At 37.8% G+C, this 17551-nt stretch overlaps 1 protein-coding gene across 1 annotated transcript; it reads right to left on the minus strand.

Annotated features, from left to right (window-relative positions):
* Window positions 1-296: 296 nt before the first annotated feature.
* LOC105386888 (fatty acid synthase) lies at window positions 297-16963 on the minus strand. Its single transcript, XM_011557536.3, has 40 exons — window positions 16911-16963; window positions 15636-15806; window positions 15271-15463; window positions 14815-14935; window positions 14331-14534; window positions 13786-14078; window positions 13494-13636; window positions 13167-13370; window positions 12841-13027; window positions 12596-12758; window positions 12340-12509; window positions 12082-12233; window positions 11767-11950; window positions 11368-11516; window positions 8518-8702; window positions 8228-8347; window positions 8037-8146; window positions 7761-7951; window positions 7415-7575; window positions 6824-7078; window positions 6619-6736; window positions 6278-6529; window positions 5808-6102; window positions 5518-5651; window positions 5272-5424; window positions 5057-5175; window positions 4773-4923; window positions 4517-4688; window positions 4270-4382; window positions 3969-4133; window positions 3461-3633; window positions 3108-3272; window positions 2642-2860; window positions 2451-2559; window positions 2193-2361; window positions 1814-1964; window positions 1565-1709; window positions 1303-1479; window positions 1083-1185; window positions 297-981 (listed from the first exon to the last, which is right to left on the minus strand). The coding sequence occupies exons 2-40, from the start codon at window positions 15786-15788 to the stop codon at window positions 368-370; spliced, it is 7035 nt and encodes a 2344-aa protein (XP_011555838.3). The 5' UTR covers window positions 15789-15806; window positions 16911-16963; the 3' UTR covers window positions 297-367.
* Window positions 16964-17551: the final 588 nt, after the last annotated feature.

Here is a 17551-nt window from a genome sequence, read left to right on the forward strand (position 1 = left end):
GGTAGGATTACGCTTTCCTTTTATTTCCTACTCTGTAATTTACGTTTCTTATCATTCATTCAAGGTTCAAAGGTACTTATTTAATTACATTATAATTTATTCTATACGTACCTTTGACTACCTACATTCTTATTTTTTTGAACTTGCTCATCACATTCTTGCGTAGTTACTTCAGTCATCAGTATTATCATTATTAGAAATCGTAGAAAGGTATAAAATGGCAATTTCAATTTCTTTTATAGGGGATTAATAGGAATGATGTTAGGAGACAATAAACGACCATATATATAAAAATCTAAACATAAAACCATTTTTTATTTAAATATGTACTTAAGTACTTAACTTACATTACAATGATTTACAATAATTAATCAACTTCATCAATTTCAGCCATGCCCATGAACGTATCAGCGTTTAGTAGGTACGACTCGCACAGATTCCTCTTGAGGAATGCCTCCTTGATCGATTCGTCGAGATGTCTATTGACGATGTTGGCGCAGCGCAGGTCATCTAGAGCAGACGCGTGGTCGGCACTCAGGGTGTAGACGACCGGGGCTTGTTGCGAGTAGCTGGCCAGGCCCAGGTCCGGCCTCACCGAAGCTGGCTGGCAGTCGGATCGTAGTACCACGATTTGCGAGATCAAAGGGTTCTCACGCAACTTCTGAGGGTTGTACGAGCGAACCACTTCCATTCGACCGAGCGTAGCCTCGATCATACTGCGGGCGTACTGCGCAGAATGGGAGACGCGGCCTCGCAGGGTGCTCACGCACGCTTCCACTTTCTCTTTCCATGAGCCGGCGTTCTTCAGCTGCAGTGTGAGCTGGTCGGAGCTGCTGTCGGTCATGAGCGTGTACATGTGCTGCACCAGCGCGTCCTGCAGGCGCGCCTCGTCCGTGGCGCCCGCCTCGCGCAGCCAGCCCTCCAGCGCCGCCGGGAACGTGTCCGGGCTCGCGTCCACGCAATACACCGTACCAGTTAGACCTGAAATTATCATAATTGTAAAATCCATGCTAGGTCACTATGTAAGAACTCTTTAACGTTTTGGATACACCTAAGCGTGAATAAATAAGTTGTGATCTTACCATGCTCTTCCAAGATGGCTGCCATCTCTAAAGCGATCATAACACCAAACGAATACCCCAAAATGAAGAATCGCTTCTTTGGTTGAAGTTTCTTCATCATGACCTGGAATTGGAGATTGAAATATAATTTTAATTATTTCTTTAATGCTGCACATTTTACATTGTGGATGCTGTACTTATAGTTTCACATATTACTCGGATTGAATAAATATCGGCTCACCTTGGACAATCTCATTGCCATGTCCTGAATACTTTCATGTGGGTTCTCTAAACCAGGCTGGATGACGACTGCCGCCAGTTTCAATCTTTCACAGAGGCTATTGAACTTTCTGTAGTTTCCTTCTAGACCTGGTACTAGAACGAGGTAAGTGTCTTCATTGTAGAATTCATCTTCACGCTGAAATACGAACGAAAGTTAAATTTGATGGTATATTTATTATAAAAGCATAATAATTATAGTAGCGTCCGTATAAGATTTTTACCGTAGCAGCACTGTGGGTCATTGTTGGAACGAACAGCAACTCAAGGGTGCCCATCAGCTCGTCGGGGTCTACATAACTGTAGATTACGCTCAAACCAGTCTTTCCCTTATCCATGTTCTCTGTCTGCTTTTCCAGCTCACGGATTCTGAAATTAAAATTACGTTAATTTATGAGCGTCTGCCAAAACAAACCAAACCAAAACATATCCAAGTACGCATAACTAGTTAATTGCTTGATTCAGGATCTTACCTAGAAATGGTTAACTTTGGCACACTCTCACTTTCTAAGGTGAGACAGAAGTTTTCATCCAAATATTTTGCCACCTCGTTAGCGCGGTAAACGTCGAAGCCCAATTGTTCGAGGGTTAGATTTTCTGGCGTGTACTCTGTCACCTTGATTCCTGAAATAATATCGTAAATATTTAAAGTAAGTATGTACAAGTATGTAAGAGGAAAGTCGTGTGCAGGTAGGTACTTATGTTTCTTATGAATAAACTCAAAGACTACTAGACCGATTTCCAAAAATATAGTCACGGAAACTTTGGTTTGAGGATACATGAAGCTTATTAAACGAAACGAAAATTAGTTTGCATGTACAAAGACTATCTTTTATTTTATGTCAGAATTACCAGCTATAGCTGCGACGTGACTCAGCAAGTTGCGGGAAGGTGCGGTCGTCACTTGCGCCAGTTGCACCGGACTCTTCGCCCTGACCGCCAGCTCCATGGCCTCTGCCGCCGCCGTGAGGGACAAACCAAGGTCCTTGTTGCAAACTTCAAGATGTGCTTCTTCACTGAACTGAAAAAGCCATATCAAAAAAGTCATTGCTCCGTCTTTTTCACCATTGCACAAGTGCCGAGAGATTAAATACACATTTGGAAAATTACCTTGTTGAGTTTTGGTAAAATGAGCATTGTCGATTGCAGCCTGTCGGAAGTTCTGTTGATGCATAACTCCTGCCCGATAGTTTTGTTTTCGTTGATGACCGCGAAATATCTAAAACAAATACAATTTATATTGGTTGCTCCGTATTACTGCAAAATAAAGAAGATCTTGGGTCTTAAATTTAATAACTTACTTGATTGAAGAGCAAATCTTTCTCGTCACAAAGTCCAAGTTGCTCAATGCACAATTTAGTTCCGATTGCATTCTGTCGCCAACAACTCCCGTCGTGATGAAGTAGACGCCTTCCACAGGCCCGAGATCGTTGCATTCTTTAATCATGGCTTGCACATTTTCCACGCTAATCAGATTCTGTTCTGTAACCTTAACATCAACCCCAAGTTTCTTCCATTTCCTATGAACCAAATTGAATATGTTATGTATTTTTTGGATATATAAATGCTGATAAGTAAATTATGTTGCAATTTGTGAAAAACATATAATATATAGATATAGAAATTGGTAAAATGTGATCTCTAGTTAGAAACACAAGTATGATTTCGATTTGGAACATAACGAATATGCTCGGAAAGAGTACACACATGAATTTTTTGATGAAACATGCTCCATTTAATCATTATGGAAGTACTTGTATATCTTACTTGATTTTGATCATGATGTACGGGTCAGCAACAGTCTTTCGTTGACGGTGCAGGATGATCTTCTTGGCACCCCTGGCAATGAGACGGTCCACAATATGGCCGACCAGGGTGTCATCTGTGCTAGCACTCAGAAGAAGGTGACTGCCGTTGGATGACACTGTGAGCCTGTAAACATAATACAATAATCATTTTAATCATTGTTTCGATTCTGTAAAATATATTGTACATTACGTAATTAATGTCATAAGTGAAGATATAATTGATAATCGAACTGAAATTAAAACCCTGGCCATAGAAAGAGTCGACTCCAAACTTTTAAACGAATTTTTAATTGGGTTAGAAACTGTAGCTACCTAGGCGTAGCGGCCAGCGAGTCCCCTCGCAGGTGCAGCAGCACCCTGCCCCGGTGCTGGCTGGCGGCTAGCAGGTGCATGGCGCGGCCGGCCTCCATGGCGTCGAACGTCACTCGGCTCAGCGGGCGCACGTAGCCCTTCGCGATCCCCTCGCTCAACATCAGCTGGATATCCTGGGGAAAATGTTCACGGTTAGAGGGGTATACACATACAGCCCTTGCTGTAGCGTTCATGAATACGAACAGCATAGCACAAACATAATTAAATTGAAGCGGTAAGGGGAAACTATACCGCCTTATGTGTCCCTTCTCGTCTCTTGAGAGCAAGTGTGCGATATTTAGGAACATAACGTCACTGCCGGAAAAGATTTCATTAACTTCTTTTCTCACTCGGTCATCACGACTTCAAGCAGGACACAAAAGTTAGAGCTATGTATGTAGACTTACAAGAGTATGCTAAGGCACTAAAGAGTTAAAACTATGAATTTATGAATTATAGGTGTACTAACTTGCATTTCCTTTCGGTTGTTATTCACAAATATGGATGCGAAGTCGATGGGGTAGTAACTCCTTTCTTCCGACAGATGATTCATTCCAAACTCGAAGTTTTCCTTGCAAGTGATTTGATTGGTGTCCAACACCATGCCAGCCATTGAACAGCATTTGATTGCGATCTGAAATAACACGTAAATTATATGTGAAGTATAAACAGAGCTCAATAATTTATTTATTTATACTTTGTGGAAAGTAAGAAATAGGCAAGCCGAGTTTAGTGAAGTGACTCAGAAATATATAACAAAAAATGCTTACGTTTTTAAGTTCACCTTCAATGCAGCAAATAACAATTTGACACCTCTTTCCATTAGTATGGTGGTACACCATATCACCAAAAGATTCGTCACGTGAATTTCCAATGTGATCCTCTGTAAAGTTGAATTTTTAATTTGTAAAATAAATTTTAAAAATTACGCTATATTGAATTTGTTAAAAAAAATTACTTAAGTATAGATAACTAATTATTTTGTAATTTTAGTAATTATACACCTAACATAATTACCTGGTAAAGATGGGAAAATTTTGCGTAAAAAGTGTTTCTTCTTGGTGTCACTAACGGTGGCGAAGACCTCACAATTGAAGGCTTGAGCTATAGAAATAACTGCAAGTCCGAGAGCTCCAGTAGCTCCGTGGACCAAAATTTTCATACCAGGAATGAGCTCAGCTTTGATGCCCTAAAACAATATTTTATTAAAACATTATTGACAATGACAAAAACAACTTTAATTATGTAAAATAAGTATATTTCACGTATTTACCAGGCAATAGAAGGCATAAGCATAAGGCAGTGGTACAGTGGCGGCGTCCTCAAGGCTCCAGTGTTTCGGCACTGGCCACAGCATGGCTGGCTCGGCGGCCACCTGAGACGACGCTGCTCCTCCGCTTACCACTCCCATTACTCGTTCTCCACTGATCAAAGATAATTTATATTGTTAGTTTGGATAATCCAGTAAATACATAACACACATGCCTACATGTTGTGTTTGAAACACGTAAATATATGAATCATGTTACCATGTGAGTACATGACGCTATTATTTACCTTTCAGTTACACCACTGAAGTCCATTCCATAACCTTGCTCTACATCTAATTCCATAATGTAAGGTATAGACCCCGAAGCTTTCTTGGCATCGCGAACATTTAGTCCAGCATAGTGGACCTGAAATGACAAGGTTTTATTAATAGTAAATACGAGTAGGTACTACATGAACGTTGCATAAAACAGAAAAACTGTCAGTATTGTAACTATCCTTACCTTTACGTTAACTTCATTTGGGTTGGGCTGAACTTTTTCTTCCCAGTACAGTTTGTCCAAATCGTTGAAGTTTTTGCTGCGTAGGGTTACATTGTGATCATTCTCTGATAGATGATCATCACAATCTACAAAATATTCACCTCCCCATGCACCCTAAAATGAAAAAAATATACATTTTAGAAACAACAAAATACTATTTGCCATGATTGAGAATTTATTTATTGCTCGATGTTACTATCAACTTACATGGTCCAATATGTTAAAGGCTAACTCGAAGTTAGGAAGTTGCTCCAGTTGTTGATCTTTGGTTATTTTGTGATTAATCATTGCAACGTAAATCTTGTTACGCTCACTTTCTTTCCTCCATGTTTTGACAAGTTCTGTAAGTAAGTTAAAGTTATAAAATTAATTTATATTGTATAATCTGTGGGAGTATTTGTATCTGCACCTGGCTCACTCAAACGGAACTGTTCAGTTTAACTGTATTAAGTGCCATCCTAGACTATTTTCCATAACCTATCCATTATTTGACTTACCTTTCAATCCTTGAGGAGGCGGATAACTGGTGAGAATAACAAGACGATCATCGGCTCTCAGACTTTGTCTGGTAGTCCTCAGGAGGGCTACGTCTGATGCATCAGTAACAGATATAGCGGCAGAAGCCCCCGAGCTCAAGGCAGGCCTCCAGCGAGCCAGCACTAGCCTTCCACGAGAGGTCGCGGCTGATGCTACGGGGCGACACAACGCTTGCGGGACAGAGCTTGAACCGGACACTTCCGTGGTCAAAACAAATATGTCCTTTGGTATTGTGCCATACAGTAACTCGCCCATCTGTGCCAAAAATAATAATGGGATTAGCATTTGGACTAATAATAATATTAATAATTTATTTCAGGCAACTACATAGGCCCATAGAAACAATACTCAAAATAAAATATAAGAAAATACAAGAACTATATATATCTATATTTGACTACGCCTTGGAATGTTACTTTATTACACTTACATTGTCACTAGTACTGAGACTACGGACAAGAACTAAATCAGCAGATTTGAGCAACTGGTTCTCGTAGTCGGCAATGTTTTCTCCCTTCACAGTTTCGAAGTTCACATGTAATCCGGGAATATTCTTCTCCAAGTCTCTCATTTCTCTTTCAAATGTAGCTCCGTTTGTATTTTTAATTTCTACCACATTAATTATACTTTTGTTGAGGTTTTCTGCTACTATTTGCACGTATACATTCAACACTTGTTTGACCTGGAAGTAAATAGGTTAGTTAAATTGATGATTCAAAAAAAATAATTGAAAAGTAACAGTAATTACTAATATGTATAATGATTAATTACCTTAATATCATTCAATTGGAAGAAGGGTATAAATTGTAATGATTTCAAAGAGATAGACTTTGGTGGCACTCTTGGTGTGTCACGGAACTTCATATCTTCTATGACAATTCCACCGCATCTGAAAAATTTGGTACATGGCTTAATATTCTTACGCTAGGTATCTAAATAGTATTCATGACCATTTTACAGCAGTTCATATAGCTACCTAGTGACTCCAGTTTTAACTCCGTTGTAAACTTCGAACTGGTTCATGTTTTCACCAAGTTGGTGGTACTGCGCATGTTCTTTAATATCAATTTTAATTCTTCGTACAAATCTGGGTTCGGATATACCGTTGTACTCTCTAGTAAGGGCTTGGACTTGGACTAAAGAGTCCAGTAGTGTCACCCAGTTGCCAGACCATGCCACCTGAGCACGGGTACATTCCTCATTGATGTTAAGGATGCTTCTAAAATCACCCCTGTAAGAAAAATAAATAAATGGCTCATTAATATAATGGACAGGTAAAAATAATATTTTGTTCATTTGATGTGATTTAATACGTGCGACAGAAAATACTCTTGGTGTTACCCTCTTGAGTAATTTCTGTTATTCTAATGCTATGGAAATCAGTATTTGAAACTTACATCTATAAATGGTAGCAGTTTAACAGATATTTCTTCCTAGACTTTGTAAAGCTGTGACATGACAAAGGGGCAGAAACATGCAAACGTACTTTCACACAGTTTTAGGGGGGAGATATCCACCGTCCACACACCATATATTAAAAAATATATGATATAAGTAGGTATAGTACCTGTAGAAGGAGCCGCGGTCGTGGAAAATCTTGTAAACATCCTGTTGAGGCAGAATAGTGTCGTCGAGCTTGGACTCTTCACATATGGCAGGAACTTCTTGTTTGTGTGTAGCTTCGCTGTATATGTATCCGGATATGATCTTAGTGTTTTCTTGCATGACCTATGTACAAAAACGTTAAAATAATCGATTAATTTCTGAAATTAGTATAATATAATAATGAAGTTGCTGGAGGATCTACTAATTTAGTTTTTAGGATGATAGTTGACGTTGAGCATATGGAACGACAAATCTCAATAATTCTCTATATATTTTATTAAAATAGTGATATGAGATGAGTCACCAACCTCAAAGTATCCACTGCCCTTCTGCAATTGAGTTGTCAGCCTCAACAACTTGTCTTCGTATATGCGGGGTTGTTCATAAAAGTGTATGTTCTGGAACTGAACCGATATCTTCTGCCGCATCGCACCCTGAGACATGGCAAGGGTGTCCCATACACACACTAGAGCACCACTGAATGGGTACAAAGTTTGCCCTAAAATAAACATGAAGAAACTGTTAATTATGGACGGATTGGTAGAAATGACAAAATCCGTAGAATCCTAGATTATTTCTTTTACCTTCATGGACATTGCCCTGAAGGAACTTGTGCTCATCATCATAAGTGGAGATTATAAATTGAGATGAAGCTGCCAGTCTTCTGTTTGCAGGTATGTGGAGAGGTACAGTCCTAAAAAGAAAACAAATCTAGATTAAAAAGTCACAGTACCAAAAAACACACAAAAGAATAGTAATAATAATAAGTTTGTACCATTTCTCATGATGAGCCCACTCTACGTGATGAGATAACATCGGTGTTCCAGTTGAAACTGGGAACTCGACCTTGGGGTACAGCGCCTGCATTCTGGGATTGTATCCTTCCATGTACAACCTGAAAAATATCAAAATGCATTAATACTAGCTTCAAAAGATAACCAAGTTATTTAGGCATATCAGATTATCAGATTAAACTACGTAAACCTGATGAAAATTCAGTAATCAACTAACATAGCCGTGTCTTTGTACGAAGCAATGAAACACTCAGCCTCGTTGATAACTCACTTGCCAATAGCTTCAAGGAAGAACAGAGCATTGTCAGGGTGCCCCCGCCTGGTGAGAGGAACGTGTGTGCATGTGGCAGGGAGAGATCGCTTCAGGATGGCCTGCAGCAGTCCATGAGGAGCCACCTCGATCATCACAGCATTTGAAGGTACTAAAGTTGAAGTTTCTTCAAAGAGAACGGGATTCTGGAAATTGAAAAAGTGAATAAGTTGTCTAGATATTTTATTTTAAAACTAAAAGGTATTGGTGTCACTGGTACAGCCTATGAGATGTTCCAATCATATCTTACTAATAGGTATCAAATAGTTAAGATTGACAACTTTGAAAGTAATGCTCAACTCATCAAGTGTGGAGTGCCACAAGGATCCATTTTGGGTCCTTTACTTTTCCTTATTTACATAAATAACATAAAGGATATTGGGCTTACAGGACAAACTTATCTATATGCTGATGACACATGTCTTTTTTATTTCGGCAGTTCTATTGACAGTATTATCAAAGAGGCTCAGGAAGACTTAGATAAACTTTCCATATGGTTTCAGTGCAACCTTCTAACTGTGAATACCTCCAAAACGAATTATATGATATTCTCAGCCAAAAATAAGAAAATTCCAGATCATGATCCACTAACCATCAACGGGGAAACCATTACTAAATCCAACCAGGAAAAATATTTGGGTCTAATTTTAGATCCTAAACTAACATGGAAACCTCATCTAGACCGAATAAAAACGAAACTGTCTTCAGTAAGAGGGGCTATACGAGGAATGGACAACATTTAATTTTCTTTACCCTATATTTTTATTAGTTATTCGGAAAGTTTATAGAAAATTAGTGGACCCGTATTTTTTTATTTTGTATATACATAAATTTTTGCATGTTATTTTTAACTTTAAAGTTAATTATTTTAAAACCGGAAGTGACGTGACATATAAGGCTCAATTTTTATTTTTATCTATTGCCTGAGTCTCGAAAAAAAACATAAATGACACTGACAAGTGACATTTAAACTTTGTTTACATGCCAACCAACAAATGGGTCATTTTCAAATGACCTTGATATTTCTGATGATGGAAAGTAGGTACTAGGGCATGCAATACCGCAATACCGGTATCCGTAATACCGGTATTCCGGACAAAATTCGCGCTTTTTTCAATACCGGTATTGAAAGTTAATACCGGTATTGAAGTAATACCGGAATCGAACTTTTTTAGGCTATAAATAAAGCGATTAAGATTTAGTTAGCCTTGTGTTCCTATATACTGTGAAAGCGCACTTATTCCCAACCGTTTAATGCAGTTTTTGGCTGCTAGAAATCTACTGTTGACCATGCGTGCACCGACACCGGATGTAAAAAAAATAATTTATTCTAAAATTTAAACTCTAAAACTTAATTCTCGTAAAAATCTACAACAAAATACAGAATATGATTGCATTTTATTGTTTTGTTTTGACGTATACGACCTTTAAACACAGTATATGCCATTTATGACAAGGAAGTCTAATACCGGTTTTAATACCGGGATCCCGGTATTGAGTTGTAATACCGGAACTCAATACCGGTATTGAAAATTGTTCCGGTATTGCATGCCCTAGTAGGTACTTATCATGTAAAAAAATAAGCAGAAGCATTTTTTTAGCTGTGTAGGCGGTGGCATGCTCTGGGACATATTATATAGAGGTCATCTCTTAATAATAAATAAAAAAAATAGTCAGAAAGTGTCAGAACAGAATTAATGAAAATGACCCAAATAAACAACAACGTCACGATAAAACGTCAACGTCAATCAAAAATGAAAGTGACAGTTACTCTGTTTTTAAATCTATAGGCTTTGATCATCAAAATGCATCGCACCTGATGCATGACGTCATCAGCACTTTTTTACTATTTTATGATTTTCTCGAAAATGATACATCCTAAAAATACAAAAACATTTTTTTTGTGGCCTTTAGAGCTAAATCTCGAAATGGTTTTCGATTTATAGCAGCTTTAGTTTTTTGAAATGTTGTCCATTGTGGGGTGTTTACCAACTAGTGTCCGGTACACAATCTACAATTCTTTGGTTAAACCTCACTTAGAATACCTGATAGAAATTTGGGGAGCAGCTGCCAGAACGAATCTTAAACAAATACAAATTGCTCAAAACAAACTTGTCAAAACTTTGTTCAATTTTGATTATTTAGAAGCAACACAAATTATCTATGAAAAAACTAAATTGATGCACATTAATCAACTATACACTTTTAAAACATGCATTTTCATTCACAAAGTACTTAATAAAACTACACATTCACAACTATCTTTCACTAAAAAACAACAAAAATACAACACAAGAAATGCAAATAATTTAAAGTTAATCTCCCACCGGACTTTGTATGGCAAGAAAAGTATAGCTTATGAGGGAGCACAGCTATACAACAAATTACCTAAAGACATCAAAAATGTAAAATCGCCATTTATATTTAAAAAATTGCTAAAGGGTTATATTTATAAAAATTTCACTGTTATAAAATAGTAATATAGCTGCTAAGTACTTATTATTTGTTTAGCTACGTAACCTACACAATATAATACAAAAATATTTAACTATAACTACAACTATTGTATAACTTTCAACAACTTGCATGCGCAAAAAATGTAAATATCATTATTTAAGGACTAACATAGATACTTAAGTTAATTAATTAACATCTCATTTTAAGTGAACAAATGTATATTATGTTCTTATGAGAATAAACGTTTAAACCTAAACCTAGATATTTTTTCATAAGGCTCTGCACCAATAAATTTTGGTCCATTAACTTAAACCGACTGCCTTTCATTGTGATAGTATAATAGTGGGTAATTACCAAAAGGTTGTTGGTGTGATATTCCGCAGAGGAAAACTTTGCGTAAGGTTGATCCCACTTGTCTTGACGCACAGAGGTAGACACCCAGCGGTCGCTACGCTCCTTGGGGGACTTGATCACTTCAGTCAGGTATTTGAGTAATCCGGGACCTGTAAAATTTAATCAAAATATTAGCAAAAATGGCACTCAAAAAAAGGGAAGATGTGCGTCTAGTTATGTTTGTTTATATCGAGTAAACTCAAAAAAATTACATATGAGAGCAAAAGTATTTCAACATTGTAGTATTCTAACATTACTCTAGACTTAGAGTGATAAAGGCTATCTATTTTTTATCCCGGAATTCCCTCTAACATGATGCGATGATCTTGCGGAAAAGCTAGTCTCTAATAATAATCTTACCAGCTTCCTTAATGTATCTGGAGTGATACGCGATATTTGAGCAAGGAACCTCTTTGGCAAAGATTCCTTTAGCAGTCAGCTGGGTGACAAATTCACGCATAGCGTCAGATGGTCCAGAAATTGTGCTGGATTCAGCAGAATTATGACATGCCACTTCAATTTCTGGTGGGCACATGTCAACAATCTGAAAATAATATTTTGTTGTTTTATTATCGAAATCACCAGCATTATAATTATTATATATACTTAGATTACTTAGAGCATGTATTTTCAATAATACGAAATGAACATTTTATTACATAAAACATATCCTACCTGCTTGTATCCCAATCCCACTGCAGCCATAGAACCGTGTATAAATGGAGTCTGTACAGACACCAAACCTCGGCTGTAAGCTGACAGAATCATCTCTTCAGCAGTGAAACACCCGTCTGCGTACGCGCAACCCAATTCTCCGACACTGTGTCCTGTGGATAATGAGCTTATCAATATCTAAGAAAGTCGAAATATAAAAGTGCTTAAATCCCTATATTGCTTCTAATTCATTCGTTTCCAAAGAGTTTCAAAGCTTACCAATAATTTTGTCGGGGACTATTCCCATTTCTCGGAGGATATCAGTCAACCCAATCTGAATGGCGGCAATACCCACGAAGGAGTGCAGAATGTTGTCAAAGATTTCTTTCTGAGGCGATGTTATGATGTGAACAATGTCTACACCTTTAGGCTCTAACACGGCGCGACACCTTTAAAAAATATTGAATTGAGTTAGTTTATAAAAGGTCTTATAATTTACATAATGTAAGTCTGCAGTGGATGTTTGTGTCTTTACCTTTCAATTGCAGCAGCAAAAACGGGGATACGCATAAGCTGTGCACCCATACCTGCCCATTGCGAGCCCATACCACTGTAGACGAACCACAGTGGGCGTTTAGCATCGTCATAGTAGTCTACCTTCTCTACAAGGCTCACAGTTTTGCCTTCCTCATTTGTTCCTGAAACGAATGAACAGTGTAAGTCATGGTAGAATATCAAAATCTAATCAGAAGTCAGACTGTTTATTAAAACTATATTTACCAAGAATCGAAAAGCCTCTGCCCAAATGGCCGGGAATGTTGTTTTCGTGAATATTGTGGAATAGAGCAATTTCCTCAGGGTCAACGGGTCGTTTCTTCAAATCATCAAGGATTTTGCTGACAGCTGACTCTTGTCTTCCAGATACAGCAACCAAGTGCGGAATGTTTGAGCGATACTTCAACAAATTCTGAAAGTAAATAAAAAGTTTAGAAACACGCATTCCTATCTCTCTTACGAGGAAATTGGTAGTTCATAGATATTTCGTCAATAGAGCTTTGGTACGTTAAAAATGATGTCAAATTACATCAAAGTCATAAAACACCTACCTTTGGTTTGTAGTGTCCATGTAGCAAGACGTGAACATTGAGTCCTGAAAGCGATATGTTGTTTACGGCCACGTAAGATCGCTGGAATCGTTGGTGCTCTGTGACAATGCGCATTTTCCCTTCACGTAAAGCCACAACATCATCACGGGGATTCTCACAGTGCAAGTTGGCAGCCAGTTCACCATGATGGTAGCCCAATAGCACCTGCAATTATGTCAAAATTAGTTAGTTATTCTATTATCGTTTGCATTTTAATTAAACTTTTGTGCAAATCCCCATAAGTTCTGGTTTCCTAAGCTTAGCAAATCATCTGGATTTGAAATTTACCTTTGTAACAGCGGATGTCCCTGCAGCAGCCTCAGAGTATCCCATGTTAGACATGACGCTACCGACTAGCAGTGGCGACGGCCGGTCTTTACAGAAGACATGGCTTATGGCTTCTAGTTCACTCTTGTCCGCATCGGGAATAGCTACAATAAGGAATAAATTGTTTAGAAGAAGTCACATTTCAAAGTTATTGCAACAGATACTAATGGCAGCTAAAGCTATTGATATACATACTGTGTTAACTGTTATATATTCTTACGGTATTACCAATATATATGCATGACTTTCTTACCTGAGCCGAAAGCCTCAACGTATTCCACATCATTTGGAGATATTCCAGCTTCATCATAAAATCTTTTCATGAAACTGGAAAGTTGCATTGGGTCACGGTATGGGCCGTATTTTTGGCCTGACTCGTCCACCAGAGGTCCGAATTCGCTTTTCACGTAGCATACTTCTGCGTAAATTCTGTTAGCATCCTTGGCTTTTTGCAAAAACAGAACGTTGATAGCATCAGAGCGTGCGCAACCATCTGCGTTCTTGTCAAAGGATTTGGTTTTACCGTCCATGCAGAGGGTCATTGTTCTGAAAGAAAAGAGCAATCATTTTTATATTCAAAGCTTGAATCGAATTCATCTTCATATATACATAAGTTTTGATCATAAATATCCTTCCACCCTAAGGTTGTCTTGAAAAAATCGCTTTAAGCGATAAGGCCGCCATTTTTGAACATATGTGTTAGTATTTAAGTTATGTAAGTTTATTTCATGTGTGTGTGCAAATAAAGAATATTCTATCTATCTATCTATAAGTTCCATAGTATACTTCTACACCTACCTTCCGTAATGCAGCGAGGATTGTGGATGCAGACAAAGGTTGGATCCCCCGACGATGGCTGCGTCACACTGTCCGGTGTTGATGGCCTGGTACGCCCGCTCCAGAGCTACCATGGAGCTGGAGCAAGCCGCGTCAATAGACATCGACGGTCCCTTCAGATTCAGCCAGTAGGAAATACGGTTGGCGAACATAGCTTTGCTGCACCTGATGACCGAATAAAGGATTTGTTTATACCTAATGTGGATGTTGAATATGATGATCTGTGATAGGAATAATACAAATGTTGAATATGATGATCTGTGATAGGAATAATACAATTTATTATTTTTATGTTTATTCCCTTCTACATTTCCACCGCTTTTTATTAAACATCTTTAGATAAACTTAAAGTAACGGTTGAGCATTGATCAACTAATGAAGATAACCAGATTTGATCTTGAAAGTGAAAAACTTATTGCATGTAAAATAAAATAAAAATTCTTACCCAGCGATACCAAACCCGGTTCTGGAGCTAGAAACGTAGAAACTGGCCTTTTCAGTTTCAGAGAAACACGACCCGATGTAAACTCCAACTTTCTTGCCAGAAAGATGTTCAGGACTCAAGGCTGCAAAATAAAAAATATTGAAATCAATGTCTGCAGAATGCCATGGTGAATAAAAATGCATATTGTTGATCTTCTACCTGCGCCAGCACCATCATCTACGCGCCTGACAACCCCATACTATGCACGGTCTTACAGTGGCCAAAGAGCACATTAAAAGAAAAAATATCATGTGTCGTTCTCATTGATTGATATGCGTTGTTCTATGCTCGTTTGTTCCTCTTGGATCCATGTGTTTGTATGTTTTATTGTTTGTGTTGTGACTTAGACTTTTGGTGAATTTTGGTCTGATATAGACTGCTGTATACCTTTACGATGACTAATAAATATGTCCGTACCTGCATCGTAAATAGCCTGATACGTTTGCTCGAGCAGCTTTCGGCACATGGAATCCATGTTGATTCCAAGTCGGAAGTGGACCTTGAAGAATTGAGCATCGAAGGTCTTCAGCTCCGGAACTTTCCCCAGATATGCCGGCAGCTCGGGGTGGTTGTACACCCATCTTGACTTGTCAGAAGTTATGGGATTCACCTGAAAGTATATTGAAACCATATAGTAAACATTGCAATCATAAACAACAAACATGAACTTGATATAATATATCTTTAATTATAACGTGAATAATTTTATTTACGTTTGTTGTAATGAAATTGTGCATAAGTAATTGAACTGAATATGATTTGCTTGATTAACAATGGCCTACCTTATTGTAAAGGATGTTAGAGAGATCGTTGACGCTGTGCGACTGCGGGTAGATGCCGGCCATGCCAGATATGACCACCGCCTCCTGGTCCAGTCCCAAGGTCTTGGGAGTGGGCGCCTCCGTAATAGTGTGCTCTTGAGGAACTGGCGCCATCTTGGAATACTGTCAGCTCTAGAAAATAAAAAGATACGAAGTTGTTATAAACAAAGCTTTATAGGGCAAATCCGTTTTTACTACCTCTATTACCGGCTAATATTTTAAGTCGAATCCTTTTGATACAACTCTATGTGACTAATTATGGGGCAAGGCCGCAAGGAGCATAATACCCGCTATAATATGCTGCTACGTTTATTATAATCATAATAAGTTAAAGAGGCCAAAACAATATATTATTACTTATATTAAAAAAATCAGGTTATTAAAGTAACACTTTTAACTAAGTACTTGGTTATTTTCAAATATGTTGCTCGTTTTCATACTTTACAACATTCTATTTATGTACAATAGCGCATGTTAATCATATCACAATTTTTATATAATGTAGCTTTATAATTACCCCCTTATTCATAAAAAAGTTACTGGACGGATTAACTATTGAACTGTTCTGTCCCTCTCTAACAGAGAACAATTTGTTCTTTGACAGAGAGTGACAAAACAGTTCAATAGTTAATCCGTCCAGTAACTTTTTTATGAATAAGGGGGTTAGTATACAGGATCCTCCTTATAATATAATTATGTTTCTGTTTGTATTACCTACCTAATACTTATTCTGTTCTTATAATTATCTTTTTAGTTAATACCTTCTAATTAGTTCTAATACATATTGGAATATAAAAAAGCTGTTCATAAGTACCCGCACCGCTTTTCAAAGAGTGTATGCTGTATTTAGTCCAGTATATTAATACTGGTACTATGGTGGGTTCATGAAAGTATACAGAACAGCTTAAACTAAACAAAGATTCAATTGCGAGAGACATAGCTAAAATATAGCTAAACGCAATTATTTCAGTCAACCTTAATATGACGAATCTTTCATGCCTTTTCACCGTCGTCGTCGCAAACGTTGCACTTACTATGGGCGTAAAAGACCTCCACAGAATAGCGTGGAAATATCATATATGTCTCTCCCTCGATTCACCGCAACCATTTAGGGATTACCTACTTTTGTGAGTATGTTTATGAGTAACTTTTTCTCTTACACTTTCACTTTTCCCTGACTCACTACCTAAGAACACTTCAGTTTTATCCACTACCAAATAATAATCAAATCAGTACCTTCAGCTTTCAAAATTGTAGTCAGACACACTTCTTTTCCCACACTGACGAATAGAATACGTAATTAACCTTTTTATACTATTATAATGTGTTAGACCCACCTTTTTTCATTTGAATTAGGGTTCTGCTGATTAGAATGGATGGCTCTAGATAAGTTGCATGTGGTAGGGCTCATTTAGTTAAGCATTCTGCCGGTTTTGCAGAAAATTATGTTTCTATTAAATTTTCATATTTTTTACCCACTGCATGTGTTTAACATATACATTGCAACCATAACATAGCATTGTTGAGAGTGTTATTTTGTGTGACATAGCCATACGCAGACCATTGCTTTGCATAGGCCCCTCCCAAGGTATTTAGTGTGAATGCAGTTTGCTCGACACATGTAGAGTCAGCCCATTGCAATAGGCAGAATTTTTAAACTACGGTAGACCGTAGTTTAAAAATTCGTAGACGAAAGGTACAAAAGTATACGGAATATTGCACTTGGCCAGTTTTGAATAAATGGCTGTCTTGGGCCTTAAACTCTAGGGTATATGAAAACCTACAGAGGATAGGCATCAATGAGGTTCAAGTATTAGTAGGAAAGCCGGTAGCTGGTACAAAATTATATTAGGATACTTGCCTATACGTATTTATTA

The sequence above is a fragment of the Plutella xylostella genome, chromosome 16, assembly GCF_932276165.1.
Source record: "Plutella xylostella chromosome 16, ilPluXylo3.1, whole genome shotgun sequence".
NCBI classification, from domain to species: domain Eukaryota; kingdom Metazoa; phylum Arthropoda; class Insecta; order Lepidoptera; family Plutellidae; genus Plutella; species Plutella xylostella.

Coding starts and splice junctions, on each gene's coding strand:
- LOC105386888 (XM_011557536.3), bottom strand. CDS start 15,788: ATGGCGCCAGTTCCTCAAGAGCACACTATTACGGAGGCGCCCACTCCC. Junction 7,952..8,036: donor TCAGGGCAATGTCCATGAAG/GTAAAAGAAATA, acceptor TGTTTATTTTAG/GGCAAACTTTGTACCCATTC. Junction 5,425..5,517: donor CCTTTAACATATTGGACCAT/GTAAGTTGATAG, acceptor TTTTCATTTTAG/GGTGCATGGGGAGGTGAATA.